This window comes from Tachypleus tridentatus, chromosome 13, assembly GCF_004210375.1.
Source record: "Tachypleus tridentatus isolate NWPU-2018 chromosome 13, ASM421037v1, whole genome shotgun sequence".
Taxonomy (NCBI): domain Eukaryota; kingdom Metazoa; phylum Arthropoda; class Merostomata; order Xiphosura; family Limulidae; genus Tachypleus; species Tachypleus tridentatus.
The window spans coordinates 122,942,336-122,969,852 of record NC_134837.1 but is presented as its reverse complement, the minus strand read 5'-3'; the positions used below and the strand labels follow the sequence as shown (position 1 = coordinate 122,969,852).

Genomic DNA, 27,517 nt, shown 5'->3' with positions numbered 1-27,517 from the left:
TTACGTGACGTAGGTCAAGTGTTGAGATCCAAAATAGCTTAATTAAAATCAAGCTCATAATCGGAAGCGGAAACGCTGGGAATTATACTAATTGAAAAACATGGCTGCCATGCGAGGGTTAGTAAAATCACTAGGTCCTGATATTTCTGGTTACAAGTCGAATGGTAAGTATCATTCGTTACAATTTTACTTGTATGTGTTTGTTATTAATACTGCTATGACACTGCGTACTCATAAATAAAAAGTATTGAACTGTTTTTCTACACGAACACAAATAATACAGATAAGTGTATTTGCAAGGTATGTTATATAATATTACCACGTTAAGGTTAAGTGTTCAGGTCACTCTGAATAAATATTTTGTTATTTTAAAACAATTTATCTGTGATTCTAAATATAAATGTTTTGAATATTTTTAGTGATTCTAGTTTTAAAATTAATATATAAGTAGATTTCATAATAAAAAATAATTTAAAGATATCAATGTTTGGTAATCATCTTTATTATTTATGCTAAAAGTGCATTTTTAAATTCCTAAATGCGACAAAAACTCATGAAGTTGCCCAAATCAGTTTTTGAAATATTGTTTCATGTAAAGTATTATGTCATTTTAATAATTTATTAACAAAACTTTTGATTGGTTCTGTCTATTTTCTAATTGTAAAAGACAAAAATTAATGATTTAATTAATAATTACAGTCTTCCTCAAACAGTATCACAGAATCTGTTTAAAAGTTGAAATGGGGGGGAGTAGATTATATGGTTTTATGGACCTTTTTTTATTACTACTGAAATACAAGGCAGGATGGAGGGTAAGCACCATCTTGAGATATTTTGTACAAGTTCTGAAAAATAACTTCTGTCAATTACTCTTGCACCTTTTTTCTTTTTAACTTTATTCTTAATTTGACCTGTTAGTTTTCAAAATGTGTGTAGCATCCAACCATGATGTCAGAGTTCACTTTTGTTACCTACTGTTTGGTAGAAGAAATATCACAAACCATGCCTCATACTGTTTAATAAAAACATTTAGGTACAAGAATACAGTCCTTTGCTCATATTTTAAAACAAAAAATTGTATTGATGTTTATTTATTGTATTATTATCATTTTGTGTATTAGGTTTCATACTAAGGTAGACAAGAGCTGTCTGCACTAATTGTCCCTAATTCTGAACCAACAGATAAAGAGAAGGCAGCTAGTCCAACAAACTCATGTTTTCTCAAGTCATACTGATGTAATTTTCTTAGCTAATCATTTGTGTTTGACCCCTTATCAAAATCTCTTCAAAAGTTTGAAAATGCCATGTTCATGCCCTTCCATTATCCATATAACATGTTATCATCCATGGTGCCGTGTTTACACCCTTTCATTAGCTACATAACATGTTCTCATCTGTGATGCCACTTTCACACCTTTCCGTCATCCACATAACGTTATCATCTATGATAGCAGTTGAAAAATTAGTAAAGCAAGTTTTCCCTTTGATGAATCCATTACTACTGATTTACTTTTATGGCATTGTAACATTATTTTGCAAAGTATCTTTTACCATATTATAATTTCTTATTACTGATGCAAAGCTAAGTGACCCCTGATGTACAGAGTGGTTCGTATTATCCTTGAAAAAATAGGAGTAAACTGTGGCAACTCTCCAATTCTCTGACTCCTGTCCACTGTCTGTTGACAAACCAAATCCCTGGGTTAAAAATCGTTTGTTTCTGGTGCTTTATGTATTTTTAACAGACTTCTCTCTCAAGAGTGGGGGACATCTTTGTTGAAAAAAACACTATCCAATCTTTTTTTTTTTTTTTAATTTGAACTGAAATATTTTGGACATTTTTACTGGCCAAAAAGAAGGCATTTCCAACTCACTTTTAGCACTGAAGCTGCAAAAAGTGATTTGAACTGTAAGGTAACTGAAATTATCAGCACACCATAAGCTTAATGGCCAAGCACAAGAAGTATGAAAGTCTTCAAATAACAAATAGAAGTATTCAGAAACTGTGTAGAACCACCTTGGTAAATATTGTTTAGCAAGCCAAGTACAGTATTATACCTGTATCTACTTTCAATGTGTTCCTGTCTGCTCATCCCACTGCTGACTATTGTGGTGCTTCAACCTTCCCTTTTGAAGTGCATTTGGAATAATTCGTATCTCAGTGGAAAGCTAAACATAAAAAAATTGATAGCAGTAGCATAACATGGTTGGAAATTGTTTAACTAATGATGCTGAGGATATAGCATTTCACTTTTAAAATGTATCTATTAACAAATGAAAACTTGTCTTGAAGTTGTATCACAAAGATGTATCCAAAACCACCCTGTTTGTGAGCTTCTGGATTGAGCTTTTAATATTTAACAAAATGTAAAAATACCCTTTGGCTTCAGAAAGACATGGTAATTGCTCGATCTTTTTTTTTTTCACATCAGAGGTTTAATCTCAACATGATTTAAGTTTATTCTAATATTTCCTTTAGAATCCTCATGTTAATGAATATTGTTAACACTATCTTGTATAAAACAAAGAAGGAATAAAACTTTAAAAGTCACTAACTTAAATCTGTGGCATCAACATACTTTAACTCTTGTAGTGCAACATTTATAGAACAACTCTCCTAATGTCAAGTTTACATTTAGATAAGCACTAAGAAACAAAGAGGTGTGTTTTAATACTTCATTACTTACCTGAAACATGAAATAAATAAATTTTAGGAAGTTTGATGGGAAATATGTTTTATTCATAGTGACATAAAATTCCAAACTCCTTTGGTTAACATCACACTTTTCAATGCCAAAATGAAGGTTTTGTTTACCAATGTTCTAGATGTGGGTATTATTGTGTTTGTATTGGTGCTTTTAAATGGATGTGTCCTTGATAATACTCCAGAGGTAGATGTGTATGTCTGTAGCAGACAATGCTTTTAAGGGCAATGCCTTGCCCATGGAAATGACAGAATTAGGGTGTTCAGTTCTATAGACCTTAAGACATTAGCTGTCATGCCTCACTGGTGAGTGACAACTGGCTTTCATTCGTGGATTGTGACACAGTGGTGGGTCACAGACAATTATGTTTCAAAGTCACTTTTATCTTCGGTCACATGGGTTTGGGACACTGACTGCTCACTGACACAATTTAAATGTTTTATTGCATTTATACTGATTATGTGGCAGCCAACATGTTGAGCTAAGGCTAAAAGGTGTGTATGCTAACACTGATGACTCAAAGTTAATATCAATATCCTACCACCTATTTACCATAATTCTGCTAACTACGCACAACCACCTTGTTCCAAGTGATGCTCAATAAAAACAAGAGGCATTCAGTTATTTGTTTTTATGTTAAACTATAAAGTGATGTTTGTTATCTGTTTACTGATAGCTGCATCAAACAAGAATTATCCTTGTTGTACAAGTAGACAAATATTTTGTAATAGTATCTCAACATTTAACAAATCTCAGCAGATTTTGGCATTTGACTGTTTTGTTGATTCTTTGGGAGAATGCATGGAACATGAGCAAGTTTGATTGACAGCTTTTGTGTGAATTATGAAAGAAATGAACTAATTTATAACTAGTGTGATATCTCTGTATGATGAAGAATGGTAAAATTAACATTATCAACGGAAGATGTAACTAATATGAAAATATGATATAGTAAGAATATTTGACTAAAAGATCAAGCTGTAAATTACAAACAGTTCATTAGATCATGAAAGTAAATACCTGTCCAGATCTTGACCTAATTAATACACTGGAATTGCATCACTTGGTTTCAGTAATAAAACATAAGTAGGTTGGTACATCACTATTTTCTTAGAAGGGTGTCAAGTTATCTAACATATGTCAGGTTTTGTTTTCTCTCCATTTTAGGTTTATTAGGTTCATTTGTCAGATGCAGTTCAACCTCTACTGGACAAGCTCCACCACAAAAGGTAACTCATTTTAGACTTCACATGTTTTGGTTGGAGAACCTCCACCACATGTTATAACTATTGTTTTGGATAAAGTTCACAAATTGATACATTTTGTTCATAATATATAACTGTTTTATAGTGTCATGATTATTGTATAGTTGTTTTATAATAATCTGTTATTTAATTCTGTACAGATTGATGCTTTCTTTGTTAAATTCCTGAATGAATATTTTTTTATTTCTGAAAATATTTTTAGACAAAGTTTGGGCCTCTGAAGGACGAAGATCGGATATTCACTAATCTTTATGGACGTCATGATTGGAGGTTGAAAGGAGCTTTAGCTAGGGTGAGAAAATGTGTTAATTTCACGTGAATTTTACAATCAGAAGCTTTTTTAAGCTGCTTTTTCTGTTAATTTTTTTTTACAGAATTACAAATAAGAAGAAATTCTCTATTAATGGAATCCTTAGCAGAACGTACAACCACTTGCAACTTGTAGAACATTAAATATAAACTTTTATTTTATTAGTTGTGCATGGTTTTCTACTAATGATAAAATTAGGGAAAATGTGTAAATGAGAGCTTGTAATAATCTGCTGTGAACCTGACATGGTGATATGTATGTGTATATAAAAACACTTTTTGTATACACACTGAACCACTCTGAACCTGACATGGTGATATGTATGTGTATATAAAAACACTTTTGGTATACACACTGAACCTTAAACAATGGTATGTGTGTATATATTGAATCTTGTTGTAATACACATTGTACCTCACAGGATGGAATATATGTATATATATATATATATATAGAAGCTTGTTGTAATACACCCTGAACCACACAGAACTGTGTGTGTGTGTCTATGTATATATAAAATAATAATAACCACAGATATGCCAACCATTACGATTTTGGTGTATACATTACAACTATACGCTCGTACAGACAAATATTACGACTTGTTGCAACTCCCAAATTATTATATATTATATAGGTCTATACAATAAAGTGATAAATCGTTTTCCCAGGGCTTGAAAGGGGTGAAAAGAAAATTTCTAGTGAGAAATAAATTTTGATGATAAATAAAAGACATAGTCCAAATGGCTACTTGCGATAATCATGTATGTGCTTGAAATGATAAAAAATATTTGTATCTCCGACGTCGACCAATAGTTTAAGTGCAGTGCTTCTCCTACTGGGTACGTGGAGGAATCCATAGTTATGTCATCAGTGATTGTCAGCCAATCAGCGCTCGCGTAGATGGGTATTTCTCATTTTCTAAGCGGCATAGAAACACCAATGCGATCGTTCACAAGATGGAAAAAAGAGGCCTCATTCACCAGATTGTCTTGTTTCTGGCAAATCTAAAAAGACTAAAACTGTGAATCAAAAATTTAGGAAAGAGTATAGTGCAGAATATCAGGTCATTGCATCAAAAGTCAGTGAAAGTCGTGCGTTTTGTACAGTTTGTCACATCGATTTTTCTGTTGCACATGGCGGGATAAACGATTGTTCCAAACATACACAATCAACATCTCACCAACAAAAGGCTGAGGCGAAGACAAAAACGATGCAGATAACGACATTTATGAGTAAGAATTCAAAATATGAAACCATAAATGCAGAAGTGATGTTCCCCGCAATTTGTCATTACTCATAATTTACCCCTAACTGTAGCCGATCATGCAGGACATCTATTCAGAAAAATGTTCCCAGACTCTGATATAGTGAAAAAATATGGCTGTGCTAGAACTAAAACTACAGCCATTGTACAAATGTGTCATAAACATGATATAAACTAGTCCTTACACAAAGGCTTTTTCTGCTTACTTGTTTGTGCATGTTCAATGTTGTTTTACCAGTATGTTTGTTACTCTGAACTAAATAAAAGACATAATTTCAAAAGAATTTTTTAAATTTATTTATTAAATACACAAAACAGTCATAAATGAGCAATCTATAGCAGTAATAAATAATAGTAGTTATAATGATAATATAATAATAAACAGGTTAGAGACATTGGTCAGGCCTAGTAGCTGCAAGTGATAAAGGGCTCTGTCTACAATTAGTCATTTGAAATAGTTTGCATCTCTGTAACCATAATTGTTTAAGCCAAAACAAAACACACTAAAATTAAACAAATGTGTTTAATCAGAGGTTGGGATTTGCTGTTTTTAATGTAGTCTTTCGTCATGCTTTTGTTTATTCATTTAGCTTCATTTGGATGTAATTATTTAATTTTACTAAAATATATATATATATATATATATATATATAGGTTTAGAGTGTATTACATGAGGCTTCTGTGTGTGTGTGTTTGTGTATATATCTACTTCAGCTATTTATTTCATTACATATATATATATTAGTGGGGGACTAGGATTTGGTTGCACCCAAAAATGCCAGCAGACCCTTAAAAAGTGTCTGCTAGGTTTTTAAACATTTGGCAGTCATGTACAACTGACAAACATTGTTACAATGAATGTCCATGTATTCAAGGTGAACACACTTTCATTAATAAGAATGGCATCACTGTATAATGTTCAAACTTTTTGTATCAGTGTAATATAATTAATATACAAAGTTTACTTTATAAAATTTGAAATATAAAGTGGTTATTTGTACGTTTATAAAAATGATTGCTGTGTTTAACTTTTTATTTATGACACCAAACCTACATCAAAGCTCACACATTTGACAGATGTATGTACAAGTTCTTTGTGGAGAATCTCACTACATGAACATTGTTTGTATGTGGGTCAACACTTTTGAATCTAACTTTGTAGACTACTCTAGCAAAAAATAAAAATTGTAAAAATTTAATAATACTGTTTAATCAATCATATCATGATAAAATAATCACTGATTGCCAATTATTATAGTGACTATTATTATTACCAATACAGATGACAATGTCACTGTGTATTCATGTTGAGAGTTTAACCTTGAAAACTTTAAGGACTACAGAGAATGTAGTTTGAAGCTTTATTATATTTGAAGTGGTTGAAGTTATTGATAAATGTGCTGTGCAGAAATAAAATCACAATCATTTTTCTGTATTTATTTGAAATAGTGGAAAGCAAAAATTGGCACTGTGCTTGTGGCTAGTAGTTGATTGATACATAATATTATGTCACTATTGTGAGAGACAAGCAAATTCTTGAGGTGTTTGAGGTTGGTTACCTAAATTCATTATTCACTTCAACCATTGTTCAAAAGCTTTTCCAACTCTTTACACATTTTGAACTATACCACTTTCTAAACCAAAGAAAGTATTCCAACCCCAGGTCAAATAAGATGACAACATTTGAAAGTTTTTGTTTGGAAAGAGAGAAATCTTCAACCAGTTTCCAAGAGGTTTTTATTTTTTGAATTGGCCTTGTGAAAAATTCTCCTAATTGTATCTTTATTATGTAGGCAATGATTAACTTTCCAACCTTAAAAAAAGAAATACATTTTGATAAAGGAGAACCAGATCATGTTGACTGAATTATATGAAATTTATCACGTCCTGGTTCAACAAGTGCTTTCATTGAATGTGTTTAAGGTATCAGCACTTATGTTACTTTTGACATTTATCTAAAATTATGAAATATTAACTTTTACTGTTGATAAAGACTTGTATTCTTTTAAATCATTTGCTTCCTGTTCAAACAACCAATATATCTATTTTGTCTTATTTAAAAATAATTAACCAATTGGCAAGTATGTTTGTCAAGCCCCAACCAACTATTCACAGGTATAGAGACTGCTAAATGATGAAATGGAATGTTCTATAGCTATGCAACTGGTTATTTATTTTGTAAATATTTATATATACATTTGTTTTTGTGGCAAGTCTTTTGATTTAAATTATCCTGAGGGAAATCACAGGAGACAACTGGGGGTATTCAGAAGAAATTACTTCTTTTTACCCTGTTCATGATGGAAGTGAAGGGCTACATGTGGAATATTATAGATATATATTGTTTATGGGTTTGTTTCCATTAGGAACAACAGCCATATTGAAATTATGATATTTCATGATGATGAAATCTAATAATCCAATTTCTAGACACTTAGCTGTGGGAGGGAGAGGAGTTTCCTGAGTAAACCTACTTTCACTGATCAGGTGCCAATTAACCTACTTGACTAATGCCAGATTGAACTATAGTAGTACTGATGTAGCATGAGGAAGAAGGGAGTGATAGGTGTGGAAGTCATTCTCATTGGTTGGCTAGTGGAGCAGGAATTTTTTCCTAGATAGGGGGTGGTTGAAGGGTTCTAGTTGACTGGGTGTGATTCTGTTCTGGTTAAAGTGTTTGGCTTCATTGGTGGAGGGCAAAGAAGAAGAAGCTAGAACATGGTGTGGTCACAGAGAGTTGGTGGCAATATTGGCAATCAGGGAGAGTTGGTGGAGGTATAGGCGATCATGGAGAGTTGGTGGAGGTATTGGCTGCCGAGTCAGGTGGGAGGCAGTCAAAGAAATGTTTACCACTTTCACCTTACAGTGAAATGCACAATACACACAATTTGAAAGTAATGGGACATTTCATATTTTCAGTCACTTTGTTTTTGTGCACTTTTCAGTAGCCTTCACAAACAATTAGCTATTACATAGTGCAGCACTAATGGGGAGCCACGTGGCTTATTTAGCAAGCACACAGTGTATATTTCTCTGTGCATAGGGTGCTGTTATCAACCATTTGGTACTGTGTGGTCTGTGAAGAAATGGGTTTGTTTCACCGTATGCAGAGCACTGTTTTTGAACTTTCATTCAGTGTATCACCTTACATAAATAAATGAGAAACAGACAGTTTTGACTAATAATATTTTCCTCTAAGATGACTAACATTTCATGTTTTGTATCTAAAGAAAAAGTGCTGGGCAAATGCCATCCCAACTATCTTGTTTGTGTTGTTTTGAAGAACTTATATCAGCCATCCTTACATTCACTTTATGAAATTTTTTTTTTACATAGATATCATTATCAAAGGAAACACTGTAAAGTATTATAAAGTTTGAACTATTCAGGAGATACGTAAAATACTATTTCAATGAACAGTCTGAGCCATCCCAACGTAGGCATCACTACAGTCTACCTGATAGAAGCTTGCTTTAATACTAATGCACTGTGAATCTGACAAGGTGATACATTCGTATAGAAATTTGCTGCAGTACTAATCTAATCAAAAATACTTCAAGCATGAAAATAAAAGTTAAAATTGATAGCCAAACTTGTAGCTAAGCTTGTGCCATTGATAAGAATTTTACAATGTTCATTCGTTAATGAGCTAAACCTCATATTTTGTTCTATCCTACATCATGCCTCAAGTTTAATAAAAAACAGCCTGGGTAACTAATTATTGAATATTTGATGTACAATTCTTATCAGTGCTCTAAGTGTAGCTACCAGTTTGGTCCTTTAAGTTGCATGCTAAATCCTTTTTGTCTGCACCTCTTTTATCACACCTATCATGTTTTTGATTGGATATCATGGCTTTTTGTCAATATACACCAACAAACCACAACAAGTGAGAAAGTGACACTCGATAGTAACCCACATTAGCTTAGTAATTGTAACCTTATTACTTGGAACAGACCTTTACTTTACAGAACTAATCAAATTATTTAAAATATATGGTGGTAGCTTTGTATCTCCATAACAGTGTTAACAACTTTCTTTATATTAATGTAATGCCATGGAATTTAGATTAACAGTTTCTTGTCATCACACCCATGCAACTGGTACATTTGTATTGTGCATCATTATTTATGCTAATTGCATAAGCTAATATCATGTGATGCTAAAATCTCTTTAATTAGGATAATTTTGTAAAATTTAGTAAATTTGTGCTGAAAAGTTGGCAGTGTATAATGACCATCTGATCGTATTATTCTTTGAAAAACTTGTGCTAGAAATTGCTAATCTAGTTTGCTTGGCCTAACCAATACTTAGTTATATTCATATTCTTCCATCCTATAGTTTTACTGCTATAAATCAGCCATCTTTAATCCAAGTGACAAAAAACTAAAAAAAGAGTCCAATTTTACATTTAGGTGAAACTTTTATAAAAAATGTGAAACTGATAACTTACATGACTTTTATGTCTAGGCATGAGCAAAAATGTTAAATTTGAGTAGTTTGTTTAAATACCTTTGCACATGTGACATATCAAATGAGACTTATAATTGTAGGTTAAAAAGATCTATCATTGTACCAAATCTGAAAAAAAAATCTATAAAAGTTAAGTAAGTTTTTTATTAAATAAAGTTTCTGTTCTTTGGGGGCAAGAAAAGGAAACTCAGTCAAAATTGGAAATGTTATATCTCAGGTATTTCTTAATAGAATGTCTTGAAATTGGAATGTGAAGTGAGAGTTCAATAGCACACATCCATGAAAACATATTGTTATAGTTTAGGTTATAACAGTTTGAGAAACAGAAGGTAAAAAAAATGTCTAAATTATCATTTCTGTTAATAATGCACAATGTTTACTGCAGCTGTTGTCTCTTGATACTTTCTGAACTTGACAAGGTTACATGTATATACATAGAATCTTACTGTAACACTAATACACTGTTAACTTTAAATGGTGATATACGTACAAGCTTGCTGTAATACTCACACACTTGGAATCTAAAAGAGTGATATCTGTGTGTGTAGAAACTGCTCTAATAATATCACATTTTGAACTTCACAGGGTTATAAGTGTGTATATAGGGAAGCATGCTCTAATACCAACACATTCTGTACCTGACAGGGTGATATATGTGTATATATATATATAGAATCTGATCTAATACCATCACATTCTGAACCTGACAGGGTAATATATGTGTATATATATAGAATCTGATCTAATACCAACACATTCTGTACCTGACAGGGTGATATATATGTATATATAAAAGTATGCTCTAATACTAACACAATCTGAAACTAACAGGGTGACTGGTACAAAACAAAGGAGATTCTGTTGAAGGGCCATGAATGGATACTTAAGGAAGTAACAAAGTCTGGACTCCGAGGTCGTGGAGGGGCTGGTTTTCCCACTGGGATGAAATGGGGCTTCATGAACAAACCATTTGATGGCAGGTCAGTCTATCACTCATCCTGTATTAGTTTGTGCCTTTGTTTATTTATTCATGAGGATGAATCCTGTTGTGTTCCTTTTTATCCAAGAAAATAACTGTGTAATGAACAAGACTAACCTGTGTGTTTGTTGTGTTTCCCAGATTCTCTACCACTTAAGTAAAATGTCAGATAGTTATCAAGGACTTGTGTGATGAGTTTGTGATTAGTTAATGAATGCATGTGGTAGGGTTTGTTTTTATTCTAATTATTTACTTATTATTATAAATTGTAAGTAATTGAATATTAGTAAGTAAAGTAATTTGTAATGAGGATTTTTCTAAGAGTTACATCTTACACTACAATAATAAAACTTGGTATACATACATATATGTTGTAGAGATTTACAAGTAAAGATGTTTCTAAGACTTACAAATTACGCTACAGTAATAAAACTTGGTGTGTGTGTGTATATACAGGGTGTTCGGAAAGTCACTGTGCAGTTTTGTAATCATATGTCTATTCAGTCTATTTCAAGCCAGCAACTGATAGAGGTGTTTAGAAACAAAATAAGAAGGATCCAGGCCTGTATTGATGCCAATGGGGGTCACTTTCAACATTTTTTATAATTGTCATTCATATTTACCTCCTGTATTCTATATTGAAACATGTCTGTTAATAAATAAGTGCACAGTGACTTTCCAAACACCCTGTATATATATATGTTGTAGAGATTTACAAGTAAGGACTTTTCTAAGAGTTACAACATACACTACAATAATAAAACTTGGTATATATATGTAGAAGAATATGTACTAACAAATTAAAATATCGTTTACCACTGGAATATTTCCTCAGACCCAAATACCTTGTAGTGAATGCAGATGAAGGAGAACCAGGAACGTGCAAGGATCGAGAAATCATGAGACACGATCCACATAAACTCATCGAAGGGTGTTTAATTGCAGGATGTTCCATGCACGCTCGTGCAGGTGATAAGTCCATGAAGTATCAAACCTCATTTTACAAAATATTACCATAATTGTCTTTAAATTAACATGCACAGATCTGAAATGTTACTTCAAATTTCTTTACACTGAGGTATGGTGTTTGGAAATAATACCGTAATCCATTTATGCTAAAGTACCGTGTTTCGAAATAGTGCTGTAATTTACTTACACTAAAGTACAGTCTTGTAAAATAGTACCGTAATCCATTTACACTAAAGTACAGTGTTCCAAAATAGTACAGTGATACATTTACACTAAAGTACAGTGCTCCAAAATAGTACCGTAATCCATTTACACTAAAGTACGGTGTTCCAAAATAGTACCGTAATCCATTTACACTAAAGTACGGTGTTCCAAAATAGTACCGTAATCCATTTACACTAAAGTACGATGTTCCAAAATAGTACTGTGATACATTTACACTAAAGTACAGTGTTCCAAAATAGTACGGTAATGCATATACACTTAAGTACAGTGCTTCAAAATAGTACTGTAATCCATTTACACTAAAGTACGGTGTTCCAAAATAGTACCGTAATCCATTTACACTAAAGTACGATGTTCCAAAATAGTACTGTGATACATTTACACTAAAGTACAGTGTTCCAAAATAGTACGGTAATGCATTTACACTTAAGTACAGTGCTTCAAAATAGTACTGTAATCCATTTACACTGAAGTACAGTGTTCCAAAATAGTACTGTGATACATTTACACTAAAGTACGGTGTTCCAAAATAGTACCGTAATCCATTTACACTAAAGTACGATGTTCCAAAATAGTACTGTGATACATTTACACTAAAGTACAGTGTTCCAAAATAGTACGGTAATGCATTTACACTTAAGTACAGTGCTTCAAAATAGTACTGTAATCCATTTACACTGAAGTACAGTGTTCCAAAATAGTACTGTAACACATTTACACTAAGGTACAGTGTTATGAAATAGTACCATAACCTCTTCTACAGTGAAATGTAGAACTATTATCAATATTTTCAAGTGAGTAAAGAAATGAAAAGACTGTTTGAAATGCAAGTTAACTATTGTAATTCTGTTATTTTAACTACATTGTTTTGTTTAAAGTGAACAGTTTCATATCTCATGTTTGAACGTAATACTGTTATCAGGTGTTTCTCATGTTGGTTATGTTGTCTTCATCTTATTGGTTCTGTTCATCTTGTTGGTTATGTTATGTTCTATTCATCTTGTTATATTCTGTTCATCTTGTTGGTTATGTTATGTTCATCTTGTTATGTTCTATTCATCTTGTTATATTCTGTTCCACTTGTTGTGTTATGTTCATCTTATGTTCTATTCATCTTATGTTCTATTCATCTTGTTGGTTATATTCTGTTCATCTTGTTGGTTATATTCTGTTCATCTTGCCATGTTCTGTTCATTTTGTTGGTTATATTCTGTTCTTGTTATCTATTCTACTTGTTGTGTTATGTTCATCTTGTTGCTTATATTATGTTCTGTTTATTTTGTTATGTGCTGTTTATCTTCTTTATATTATGTTCATCTTATTTATGTTCTGTTCATTTTATTGCTATGCTTTGTTCATATTGTTAATAACATTATGTTCATCTTGTTTATATTTCATTTATCTTGTTGTTATGTTCGTCTAATTGTTGTGCTCTGTTCATCTTGTTGTTATGCTTTGTTCTACTTGTTGTTATGTTCTGTTCTACTTGTTTTGTTATGTTCATTTTGTTTATAACATTGTCATCTTGTTGATTATCCAGCTTATATTTACATCCGTGGAGAGTTCTATAATGAAGCGTCTAACATGCAGATTGCTATTCGAGAAGCTTATGAGGCTGGCCTGATTGGAAAGAATGCTTGTGGCTCTGGTTATGACTTTGATGTATTCATGCACCGAGGAGCTGGAGCTTACATCTGTGGAGAAGAAACAGTAAGATATGATATCAAAATAATCTTTTGTAAGTCAGTCACAGTTTGTTTCCCACAACTTGTAAAACAGTAACTTATTTAGCAGTTTGTGTCCAATTGTTTTAGAATTGTCTTGTGTGAAATGTTAAATTTACTTATTTGAAATACAATTCCCTATTTCAGTTCTATAAATCAAGGAATTTTCTTTTGTAAAGGAGTTTTATTTAATTTAAAGAATCTGACATTATGAAGTAGGCCTTTTTTTACATGAAAATGTGAAAGGAATAACTAGTTTTGGACAGATATAGGTAAGACTTTTCTGTTGCAGGCCTTGATTGAATCTCTTGAAGGCAAACAAGGAAAACCACGTTTGAAGCCTCCTTTTCCTGCTGATGTGGGTGTATTTGGATGTCCCACAACTGTGTCTAATGTTGAAACTGTTGCTGTGGCTCCTGCTATCTGTCGCCGTGGCGGAGACTGGTTTGCTTCATTTGGTCGACCTCGAAATACTGGCACCAAGGTAAAAAACGGTCATAAGAGACACAATCTCAGTATTATATCAGTCTGTTAGAAGGTAGAAATATAACACCAGTCTTCTGTTGATATATTAGAAGGTAGAGACACGAAAACCAGTCTTGTGTTGATATATTGGTATGTAGAGATACAAAAACCAGCCTTATGCTGATATCCTAGTTGGTAGATATATAACACTAGTCTTGTGTTGATACATTAGTTGGTAGAGATATAAAACAGGTCTTGTGTTGATATACTAGAATATAGAGATACAAAACCAGTCTTATGTTGAAATATTGCTAGATAGAGGTACAAAAACCAGTTTTGTGTTGATATATTGGTAGGTAGAGTTACAAAACCCAGTCTTGTGTTGATATATTAGTAGGCAGAAATACAAAAACCAGTCTTATGTTGATATAGTAGCAGGTAACGATACAATACCTGTGTTATGTTGATATAGTAGTAGGTAATGATACAATACCTATCTTATGTTGATATCCTAGTAGGTAGAGATACAAAAACCAGCCTTATGTTGATATATTAGTAAGCAGAAATACAAAACCAGTATTTTGTTGATACATTAGTAGGTAGAAATACAAAAACCAGTCTTATGTTGATATAGTAACAGGTTGTGATACAATACCTATCTTATGTTGATATACTAGAATACAGAGATACAAAACCAGTCTTGTGTTGATATATTAGAAGGTAGATATGGAAAATCAGTCTTGTGTTGATAAATTAGTAGGTAGAGATACAAAAACTAGTCTTGTGTTCATATGTTAGAATATAGAGATACAAAACAAGTCTTGTGTTGATATATTGAAAGGTAGAGATACAAAAACCATCCTTATGTTGATATCCTAATAGGTAGATATATAACACTAGTCTTGTGTTGATACATTAGTAGGTAGAGATAAAAAACCAGTCTTATGTTTATATATTGGTAGATGGAGGTACAAAAACCAGTCTTATGTTGATATATTAGTAGGCAGAAATACAAACTCAGTTTTTTGTTGATACATCAGTAGATGTATAAAACTAGTCTTAAAAATACAAAACTAGTCTTATGTTGATATATTAGCAGGCAGAAATACAAAACCAGTTTTTTGTTGATACATTAGTAGGTAGAAATACAAAACCCAGTCTTGTGTTGATATATTGGTAGATAGAGGTACAAAAACCAGTCTTATGTTGATATAATAGTAGGTAGTGACACAATATGTCTTATGTTGATATACTTGAATACAGAGATACAAAACCAGTCTTGTGTTGATATATTAGTAGGTAGAAATACAAAAACCAGTCTTATGTTGATATAATACTAGGTAGATATATATCACAAGTCTCATGTTGACATATTGGTATGTAGAGATGCAATACCTGTCTTATGTTGATAAACTAGAATATAGAGATGCAAAACCAGTTGTGTGTTGATATACTAGAATGTAGATACAAAACCAGTTTTCTGTTTATATATTATGAGGTAGAAGTACAAACACCAGTCTTGTGTAGATATATAACACAAGTCTTGTATTGATACATCAGTAGGTAGAGATACAATACCAGTCTCATGTTGATCCCCTCGGTGTGGATTCCTGTACATGGTGAGGGGACCTCCCAGGGAAAGTTCTGTTCTTTCAGTTTACCTTCTCTGGGATCTAAACATCCACCCAAGTGTTTGCTGTGCATGGCAACCTGTGAAGGGGAGGAGAGGATTCTGGTGGTTGAAGGGTCCAACCCTAACATACTAGTTTGGCCTTGAATTCCTGTAGGCAGACGGCCTTGGGGTGGCCCCCCTTGGGTCATTTGGCTGGTCCACTCGCTAGGGTCAACCAATTACACTGCACAACAGTATTTTTGAAAAGATTTGCTTCATGGAAAGTTTTTGCTGATTGTAACAGGTACTTGGTGGGTATGCACAAATATAGTTTTGGTTTTGCTTCATCACGTAGGAACTCTGAGAAATAGACAATTAACTCTTTACTGGCAATAACATATTTAATTGTGTTTATGTTTCAGATACTTTATTAAGTTCAACATAATTAAAAGTGTTTTGCTCCTGATTTTCGTTCGTATTCAATGTCCAGTGCATCACGTTGCAGTATCCGACAGTAGTCAGCAAGCATTGACAGATTCCAGTTGCCCTGATATCAGTTTTCCATTGTAGCAATGTCCTGGTGAAACTGAAGATTTCAGTGAATTGGTACATGATGGGCAAATTTGGATGTGATTTTCATGATCAGCAGCCAAAAATCTATAAAGAACACCCAACAGTGTTCAAGAAGCAAAAACTTTGTTGTGGAGTGTTACCAGTGTTGGTTGTTCTCAACAGGTGTTATGGACATTGTATCTGATGCTGGTGTTTGGGTATAGTGCTCATGAAACCCTAGCATTGCTGCAGTGTCCTTGTTTGACATTGTAGGGTGTCCTCTCGTAGTGCTCCATGGTGGATGGGGTCAGTGGGCACCAAAATTTCTCTTTCTTTATTATGGATACTCCAATTAAAAATCTTAATAAAATAGTGAAAAAACAGTCTAAGGTAAATGACCACATCTTGAAGATTTTGAGCAGCAATCCTCACCATCTGTACCACCTGTTGTACCTCATTTTCTTATATTGTACTCACTTTCAGACAAACCTTTAGGGCAGATGTCTCCTTTTTTCATTCAGAAGAGACAAGAGGGCCTTTCTGGCTCTCCAAAGTCAGTAAAGAAGCTTCGATCTGGTGGCATATTGGTGGAAACACCCACATCTCAACACAGTGAACTCTTGCATTCAAAGGCCATTGGGGATATACCTAATGAGGTTACACCTCATGCTACTTTGAATTCATCATGGGGAGTTATTGTTGAGAGGGATTTGGAGAACATCCCAGAGTCTGAGATTCTTGCTTGTTTCTCCACCCAAGGAGTTTCTGTAGAGAGGCATATATCCACTTGCAAAGATGGAATTATGATACCAACCAATATCCTCATTCTCACATTTACACACCACGTCCACCTGCCACCATCAAGGCAGGTTATCTTAATTGCAGAGTACGGCCATACATCCCAAACCCTCTCTGATGTTTCTAGTGTCAACGGTTTGGACACTCACCACGTCCACCTGTCACCATCAAGGCAAGTTATCTTAATTGCAGAGTACAGCTATACATCCCAAACCTTCTCTGATGTTTCCAGTTTCAACGGTTTGGACACTCTAAGACGTCATGTCATGGTTCCTTAATGTGTGCTCGTTGCAGCAGCAAAGATCACGATGCCTGTGAGTGTGAAACTGACCCTTATTGCATCAATTGCAATGGCTCTTACTCGTCCTACTTTCACTCTTGCCCTAAACAGTTGAAAGAAAAAGAGGTGCAGCATTTGAAAACGATTCATAACATTACTTATCCTGAGGCTCAAAAGTTGCTGTCCACCACTTCTCTTGGACGTATGCTGCTGCACTTCGTTTTACAACTACTGTGGGAATGCAGGCAGATCTTTTTGTGCCTCCAAAAGAATTGTTCTCCAAACAAATGGAAAGTCTTTTGACCTCCATTGTTAAAAAAGTTGGCGAATCAACTTCAACACCTATCTCTGTCCCTTACATACATTCCAACAAACCTCAAGATTCACATCCTTTGGTTCCAGGTACAGGCATTTCCTTGAATACATCTTCTTCTCCCACCCCAAGATGCAAAACAATTATTCATTCATGTCCTCAGTCACTGGAATCCCCTTCCAACAACAAAGACCTGCCCAGTTCACCCAGGGCAGGATCCATAGAGGTTGATAGACGTCCCTCAAATAGGGACAGTAAGGAAAAAACACATGGTCCTAAACAGAAGGGTTCTCCACCCAATTCATCTGCATGTAAATAAAAATGGCCACCCTGATACAATAGAACTGTCGAGGATTACGTTCTAATCTGGATGACATTAAAACACTGATTGCTTCCTACCATATTGTATGTCTTTCCTTACAGGAAACATTTCTGAAACCTGCCGATTCAGTCATCTTTCAGCGGTTTCTTTGTACAGAAATGACAGGCTATGTGATGGACGAGTGGATGGAGGGATGGCACTGTTGGTTTATCAGCATGTGCCAACCCTGTCTTTGCCACTTGACACACCTTTGGAAGCTGTAGCCATCCGTGTTTCCTTGGGTCATACCATCACTGTTTGTTATCTCTATCTGTCGCCTGGAGAGACATGATCAATCAGACCTTGATGCTCTCATTGAACAGTTGCCGTCTCCCTTTTTCATCCTGGGGTACTTTAATGGACATCATCCTCTCTGGGGAAGAGCTGATATTGATAGAAGGGGTCGCTCTGTAGAGCGTATGCTCTCTGATCACAACCTTTCTCTTTTCAATACTGGTTCTTCTACTTGTTTTCATGCACCAAGTCAGTCCTTTACCGCCATTGATATTTCAATTTGCTCTCCTTCATTATTCTCCCATTGTTCATAGAAGATTGACAATAATCCACGAGGCAGTGATCATTTTCCTATAATTTTGAGAGAGACTGGTTGTGGTCAATGCCACTTCCCCAATTCAGAGCTTATACATAGAGTTTCATGAACCTTCTTTGCATCTTCATCGTTTGCAGCTGTCTTTACTGTATTCTTCGAAACTTCGTTCTTTACCAGTGCATCCCACCTGGGGTTGAGTGTTCCTTCCTCGATGGGCCATGCTTTTTCAGAACAGACGATCTGCCATTGCTCCTTTTGGCCTTCGTATCCAGGCACAGTTGGATGAATTGGGTCTGTCCTTGGATAACATTGCTGTATCCACTGGTCAGGCCATCCCACCATGGCTTCTTACAGTCCCCAAATGAGACCTTTCTTTAAGTCATCTGAGAAAAGTAGATACTCCTGATTGGAAATACTGTCTGTTATTTGCTGAACATCTTTCAAACTATCCTTCCATTCCTATTTATACAGATGGTTCAAAATCAGGTGACTGTATGGGCTCTGCCATGGTTTGTTGTGGTTCAGTGGTTGTGTGGAGAATCCCCTCTACAGCTTCTGTGTTCACTACTGAACTGTATGCCATTTATCATGCCCTGGATGATCACGTAGAAGCTAAACAGTACTCCAATTGCACTATTTATACTGACTTGCGTAGTTCTCTACTGACCCTGGAATCGCTCCATGTTGGTTCACACCCTGTTCTCACCGATATTCAAAACTGACTGGTCCATTTCTCTTTAACATCTACTTCTATCCAGTTTTTCTGGATACTAGGCCATGTTGGTATTTGTGGGAAAGAGAGAGATTGGTGACACAGCAGCTAAGTCTATCTGCTCTGGCACTATCACCACTGTGCCTGTATTCAAGGCTCAGCTTCTTGCCAGCTGGCAGTCGACTTGGAGTGAGCAACGTGAAAACAAGCTTTTTCAACTAAAACCCTATATTTGACTTTGGCTGTCTTGCTTCCATAAGGATTGGAAAGAGGAAGTTGTTCTAACTAGACTACGTATTGGTCACAGTTTTTTAATGCATCGTTTACTTTTATCTGGAACCAATGCACCAGTGTGTTGTCTCTGTAACACTCAGATCACAATAAGCCACAATTTACTTTCTTGTTGTTACGACTCTCAACAATGGCATCATTTTAAGCATGTTCTCTCCCAAGGTTTGTTCATAAAGTTAGACAGTGTTATTGGTGATGGTGACACTGTCCACCATGGTAATGTTTTTAGTTTTTTTAAAGGCCAATAATATTTTTAATGCCATTCAAGTTTTTAAATTTATACATTACACCATTTTAATGTGGCTCCCTTTTAAAAATCACAGTTCATCTTGTTTGATTTGATATTAGAAACTGGCTGTAACATTAAATAACTTGAAATTAGGACTGGAAAGGCCAACTTCAGGTGACTGAAGGTGGTTTTTGTACTTACCTGTTCATCTTCCTGGTGAATTATGATAACTACAGTTATGCTACAGAAAGTCCTCTACACTTTGTATTACTGTAGTTTTTCTCTTAATGCTGTAGACTAGATGTAAACATTGTTTCATTTTACCTTAATTTCCTTTTATAAATTTTACTGAATTTACTTTTAACTTTTTACTGGATGTTTGGCACAGATAGTTTGGCTGCTTTGTGGCATAAAACACTAAATCAACCAACTTATGTTGATATACAAGAATATAGAGATATGAAACTATCCTTATGTTGATATCTTAGTAGGTAGATATATAACACTAGTCTTGTGTTGATATATTAGTAGGCAGAAATACAAAACCAGTCTTTTGTTGATATATTAGTAGGTAGAGATACAAAACCAATCTTATGCTGATATACTGGAATATAGAGATATAGAAAATCAGTCTTTTGTTGATATACTAGAATACAGAAATACAAAAACCAGTCTGGTGTTGATATATTGAAAGATAGAGACACAAAACCAATCTTATGCTGTTATACTGGAATATAGAGATATAGAAAATCAGTCTTTTGTTGATATACTAGAATACAGAAATACAAAAACCAGTCTGGTGTTGATATATTGAAAGGTAGAAATAATAGTTTATTTAATTAGAAGAAATTTTATTGGAGGCTTATGTTATAAAAGACGGAGCATATAGTTAAATATCACTCATATAAGGACTTGAAGTCTGTTATTGTCTTTAACTTTATCACTTTGGGTTTTTCTACAATTAAGTAAAAGGCATTCAAGATATTATAGAACTACTATTTGATGAATGTATGCCAATAAGTTTGGTATAAATTATATACTATAATTCAATTTGTAGTGTTATATGTTAATTAATTTCTTAATTTAAGAACAAATATTAAAAACAATTTCTAAATATGGGTGTTTGTGTGTCACGGCTTATGTTGAATGCAGCTTTGGTTCAAATTAAATGTGTGTGATGTCTAAATACAAAGTCTTCTGTTTCTTAGAAATTAGAAATACTAATATTGACAAACTTGAATCTAAAATAATTACCTCTGATCTTTTCTATGTGCTGATGTATCAGTACTTTTGGCAAATCAAATACAGTGTCCCTATCTAACTGTTCTATTTTTGATAATGTTGATGTCCACCCACTTTGCCCTGTCCTGTATTTATTACCAGTAAAAATCTCAGAATTTCCCTCGCATTGTTTTCTCAGCCTGTTGGAGGTGGGAAGTTCTATTTTATTTCTTTTGTTTTCAATCTTAGAAGGAAATGGTAAGTAAAACTGTTCTTTGAAGAGCAATATGTTTTTAGACACAAATACAATTTAGTTAGTAAGCGTGATAAATTACAGCAGAATTCAAAGATATTGGTGGAGTAATTTATTATTTGTGATGTTATGTTGTGATGACAGAATATTATTGTAGTGGAAGAAGAAAGTCTTATGTTGTGATGACAGAACATTAATGTAGTGGTAGGTAGGGAGAAAAATGTCTTATGTTGTGATGACAGAACATTATTGTAGTGGTAGGTAGGTAGAAGAAGGTCTTATGTTGTGATGACAGAACATTATTGTTGTGGTAGGTAGGTAGAAGAAGGTCTTATGTTGTGATGACAGAACATTATTGTTGTGGTAGGTAGGGAGAAGAAAGTCTTATGTTGTGATGACAGAACATTATTGTAGTGGTAGGTAGGGAGAAGAAAGTCTTATGTTGTGATGACAGAACATTATTGTAGTGGTAGGTAGGGAGAAGAATGTCTTATGTTGTGATGACAGAACATTATTGTAGTGGTAGGTAGGGAGAAGAAAGTTAGGTTGTGGTGACAGAAAATTATTGTAGTGGTGGGTAGGGAGAAGGATGTCTTATGTTGTGATGACTGAACATTATTGTAGTCGTAGGTAGGGAGAAGAAAGTCTTATGTTGTGATGACTGAACATTATTGTAGTGGTAGGTAGGGAGAAGAAAGTCTTATGTTGTGATGACAGAAAATTATTGTAGTGGTAGGTAGGGAGAAAGAATCTTATGTTGTGATGACAGAAAATTATTATGTAGTGGTAGGTAGGAGAAAAAAAAGTTATGCTGTGATGACAGAACATTATAGTGGTAGGTAGGAGAAGGTCTGGATGTTGTGATGACAGATCTTATGTTGTGATAGGAGAACAAAGTCTTATGTTGTGATGAAAGAACATTATGTAGTGGTAGGTAGGGAGAAGAGGTTGTGATGACAGAACATTGTGAGTGGTAGGTATGGAGAACATTCCTTATGTTGTGATGACTGAACATTATTGTAGTGGTAGGTAGGGAGAAGAAAGTCTTATGTTGTGATGACAGAACATTATTGTAGTGGTAGGTAGGGAGAAGAAAGTCTTATGTTGTGATGACAGAAAATTATTGTAGTGGTAGGTAGGGAGAAGGATGTCTTATGTTGTGATGACAGATCGTTACTGTAGTGGTAGGTAGGGAGAAGAAAGTCTTATGTTGTGATGACTGAACATTATTGTAGTCGTAGGTAGGGAGAAGAATGTCTCATGTTGTGATGAAAGAACATTATTGTTGTGGTAGGTAGGGAGAAGAAAGTTAGGTTGTGATGAAAGAACATTATTGTTGTGGTAGGTAGGGAGAAAGTTATGTTGTGATGACTGAACATTATTGTTGTGGCAGGTAGGGAGAAGAAAGTTATGTTGTGATGACAGAACATTATTGTAGTGGTAGGTATGGAGAAGAAAGTCTTATGTTGTGATGACTGAACATTATTGTAGTGGTAGGTAGGGAGAAGAAAGTCTTATGTTATGATGACTGAACATTATTGTAGTGGTAGGTAGGGAGAAGAAAGTCTTATGTTGTGATGACTGAACATTATTGTAGTGGTAGGTAGGGAGAAGAAAGTCTTATGTTGTGATGACAGAAAATTATTGTAGTGGTAGGTAGGGAGAAGAATGTTTCATGTTGTGATGACAGACCATTATTGTAGTGGTAGGTAGGGAGAAGAGTCTTATGTTGTGATGACTGAACATTATTGTAGTGGTAGGTAGGGAGAAGAATGTCTTATGTTGTGATGACAGACCATTATTGTAGTGGTAGGTAGGGAGAAGAATGTCTTATGTTGTGATGACAGAACATTATTGTAGTGGTAGGTAGGGAGAAGAAAGTCTTATGTTGTGATGACAGAACATTATTGCATAATTTTTCTCTGAAGTGTATACCCATACTCTTATTCTTTTGATACCAAGTTTAAAATATCACAAACTTAATCAAATGAAAAGGCTCTATAAAGGAATAAATGTAAAGAAAAATGAGTGTGAAATGTAAAAATTACAACTTATGGGTAGGAGTTTGTTTTCAAGATGTATAGGACATGTTTTATGAATTACATAAGTACATAAGCAGAAATACACGAAAGGGTTTAATAATAATTAGAAGGAAATTTTACTTTTGAAATTTATGGGAGTAATGGGAGAAAAGAACAGATTGATTGTTTGATTCATACTAACTATCGAATAAACTTGTTTTTAGCTTTTTAATATCTCGGGACATGTTAAGTACCCAACAACAGTTGAAGAAGAAATGTCCATTCCTCTAAAAGAGTTAATTGAAAGACACTCTGGTGGGGTCATTGGTGGCTGGGACAACTTGCTGGCAGTTATTCCAGGTGGCTCTTCAACGCCCGTTATCCCTAAAGAGTGAGAGACATTTTTAATAATGTTGTTATCTTCAAGAAACTATTTCTGAATGATTCAGTTACCTTTTAGAAACACAACTTTTGTACAATAGAAGTACTTCTGATTACAAGTTTGAATAAAATTAATAAGCAAAATTAAAAATCATTTTGTACACTTCAATTTTAATTTCTAAAAAAGCTGTTTCTTAAATCTTATAATTCCTGTCTTTTCTTGAACCTGAGAAAACTGTGCATCTTTATCATTTTTTACTACATTGGAAATACTTCCCTAGAAATAAATTTTTGTTTGTATAAACTGTTGTCACCATATTATTATGGTCCTTTATTTTTAATTGTGTAAATTAATATCCTTTTTATGTTTTCTTTAATATAATCACTTCAGCTTGAACCTAAATACATTCAGTGATCAGCCTAGATTTTATTTCCTAAACTAGGAAGATTCTGTTTTGGATGTGTTGTTTTAAATAATTCTTATAAAGTAAACACTTTGCTGTTATTACACATTAAATGTTTTTTCTAATGATTGTGGATTTTGATGCATTTTTCGAAGTTTGTGTTTTTTTCTAACGTATATTATGATTTGATGGTGGATTTTGAAACTCCTGTTGAAGGTTGTATATTTTGTTTAGTGTATGTGATGATGTGATGATGGATTTTGATGGATTGGTTCAAGCCCAAACTGGTCTGGGAACAGCTGCTGTAATTGTTATGAATAAACAAACAGACATTGTTAAAGCTATTGCTCGATTAATTGAATTCTACAAACATGAAAGTTGTGGCCAGGTAATTATCAAATGCATACATTACTATTAATTGACAACATATGTTTTTGATAATATTACTTTTAATTCATAGTGTTTGCTTCTTAATTATCAAACAGAAATCATTTTATTAATTTCTTACTGTGTGTGGTCAGTAATTATATAATGCATTGTTGGTAATTCTTAGTGTGTGTGGTTAGTAATTATCTAACACAATTTGTTAGTATTTCTTACTGTGTGTGATCAGTGATTATAAAACACAAATTCTTGGTAATTTGTAATGCTTCAGTAAGTATCTAACAGTGAAATTCTGATGGACCTTTTCCTTTAGTGCACGCCATGCAGAGAAGGAGTTGGTTGGATGAATAAGGTCATGCAAAGATTTGGTGAGTATTCAATTTAGATTTTTTGTCTGTCACTCAAGAATTTTTGTAGTAAAAAATAAATTAGAAGCATGATTTATGCCAAACAGTTAATACAGCTAAGAGTGTATATGATATTTTAAAACAGGCCATTTCACAGAAAATAGATTTCATGAAATATAAATGTTTTCTGCATCTACTATAAGATTGGTAAAACTTCTATTTGTTTTTGCAGTAATTCACAAAAAGTTTCATTTATTTTAGTGGAAGGAAATGCCCGAAATGATGAAATAGACATGATTTATGAAGTCAGTAAACAGATAGAAGGACACACAATTTGTGCTTTAGGTGATGGTGCAGCATGGCCTGTTCAGGTAAGATTTCTAGTAAACAAATGGAAGGACACAATCTGTGCTTTAGGCGATGGTGCATAATGGACTGTTCAGATGAGATTTCTGTCATCCTTTTTATGAAGAGATGTGCAGCATCTTATTACTGTTTTTCTGTACTATGCAAGTAGATATTCAACACATTTTTCTGTACCTTAGTGTCAGTGCTGTCTTCCAGTTCTGGTTAGGTAGATATTCAACACATTTTTCTGTACCTTAGTGTCAGTGCTGTCTTCCAGTTCTGGTTAGGTAGATATTCAACACATTTTTCTGTACCTTAGTGTCAGTGCTGTCTTCCTGTTCTGGTTAGGTAGATATTCAACACATTTTTCTGTACCTTAATGTCAGTGCTGTCTTCCTGTTCTGGTTAAGTTGATATTCAACACATTTTTCTGTACCTTAGTGTCAGTGCTGTCCTCCTGTTCTGGTTAAGTTGATATTCAACTCATTTTTCTGTACCTTAGTGTCATTGCTGTCTTCCTGTTCTGGTTAAGTTGATATTCAACTCATTTTTCTGTACCTTAGTGTCAGTGTTGTCTTCCTGTTCTGGTTAAGTTGATATTCAACACATTTTTCTGTACCTTAGTGTCAGTGCTGTCTTCCTGTTCTGGTTAAGTTGATATTCAACTCATTTTTCTGTACCTTAGTGTCAGTGTTGTCTTCCTGTTCTGGTTAAGTTGATATTCAACACATTTTTCTGTACCTTAGTGTCAGTGCTGTCTTCCTGTTCTGGTTAAGTTGATATTCAACTCATTTTTCTGTACCTTAGTGTCAGTGCTGTCTTCCAGTTCTGGTTAGGTAGATATTCAACACATTTTTCTGTACCTTAGTGTCAGTGCTGTCTTCCTGTTCTGGTTAGGTAGATATTCAACACATTTTTCTGTACCTTAGTGTCAGTGCTGTCTTCCTGTTCTGGTTAAGTTGATATTCAACACATTTTTCTGTACCTTAGTGTCAGTGCTGTCTTCCTGTTCTGGTTAAGTAGATATTCAACACATTTTTCTGTACCTTAGTGTCAGTGCTGTCTTCCTGTTCTGGTTAAGTTGATATTCAACACATTTTTCTGTACCTTAGTGTCAGTGCTGTCTTCCTGTTCTGGTTAAGTTGATATTCAACACATTTTTCTGTACCTTAGTGTCAGTGCTGTCCTCCTGTTCTGGTTAAGTTGATATTCAACTCATTTTTCTGTACCTTAGTGTCATTGCTGTCTTCCTGTTCTGGTTAAGTTGATATTCAACTCATTTTTCTGTACCTTAGTGTCAGTGTTGTCTTCCTGTTCTGGTTAAGTAGATATTCAACACATTTTTCTGTACCTTTGTGTCAGTGTTGTCTTCCTGTTCTGATTAAGTTGATATTCAACATTTATTCACTTGTGAAGTGTTATTGTTATGTCCTTTTTCCATAATGAACTGTGGATATATGAGAAAGGAAAACCTTTTGTATATCTTTAATTGATATTATTTAAAAAAAAAAATCTTACTGAAAATTTGATTACAAGAAATCTCATTTGTCATTATTTTTATATAAAAAAAAGAACAACAACAATAAATGATATTATAAAAATATGTAACTCTCAGTATCAATTAAAAATGAAAATATGGAACGTAACCCAAGCACTTTCAATAAGTGTACCTTTCTTTATCAGGGAAAACTGTATTACGTATCTTATATTTCACTTTTATAAAATTAAATAGATTATAAAAGAACTAACTATATCATTCTCCTTCTGCATTTCACAGGGTTTGATTCGACATTTCCGGCCAGTTATTGAAGCAAGAATTACAGAATTTCACGAGAAGCAAGGTTTGCAACAACAAGCTGCTGTTTAGACTGCCTGTACTGCATGACTTATGTTTCTAGATTTTTTGTGAATTTAATAAGATTAAATTTGTCAAAAAAAGAAAAAAACAGACATTTGTGGTAATCTGGAATAGTGTACATCCTGTTGTAAGTAGTTTCTATGTGCCCTTAGCGATTTGAAACATTACCTGTATTTAAATTGAAAGTTCTTGGAATAAAAATTTGAGCATTCTTGTCAAA

The 27,517-nt window shown here is 33.9% G+C and overlaps 1 protein-coding gene across 1 annotated transcript; it reads left to right on the top strand.

Annotated features, from left to right (window-relative positions):
• The first annotated feature begins 11 nt into the window (after positions 1-11).
• ND-51 (NADH dehydrogenase (ubiquinone) 51 kDa subunit) lies at positions 12-27,517 on the top strand. The gene is made up of 12 exons (XM_076476171.1): positions 12-164; positions 3,873-3,934; positions 4,173-4,262; positions 10,852-11,000; positions 11,835-11,968; positions 13,734-13,903; positions 14,210-14,401; positions 23,800-23,966; positions 24,595-24,748; positions 25,058-25,112; positions 25,353-25,462; positions 27,217-27,517. The coding sequence occupies exons 1-12, from the start codon at positions 101-103 to the stop codon at positions 27,304-27,306; spliced, it is 1,437 nt and encodes a 478-aa protein (XP_076332286.1). The 5' UTR covers positions 12-100; the 3' UTR covers positions 27,307-27,517.

What these genes read in the sequence shown, in the direction of transcription:
- ND-51 (XM_076476171.1), top strand. Translation starts at nt 101, where the DNA reads ATGGCTGCCATGCGAGGGTTAGTAAAATCACTAGGTCCTGATATTTCT. An exon ending in GACAAGCTCCACCACAAAAG is followed by an intron (nt 3,935 to 4,172) that starts GTAACTCATTTT and finishes AAATATTTTTAG; the next exon opens with ACAAAGTTTGGGCCTCTGAA. An exon ending in AACAAACCATTTGATGGCAG is followed by an intron (nt 11,001 to 11,834) that starts GTCAGTCTATCA and finishes ATATTTCCTCAG; the next exon opens with ACCCAAATACCTTGTAGTGA.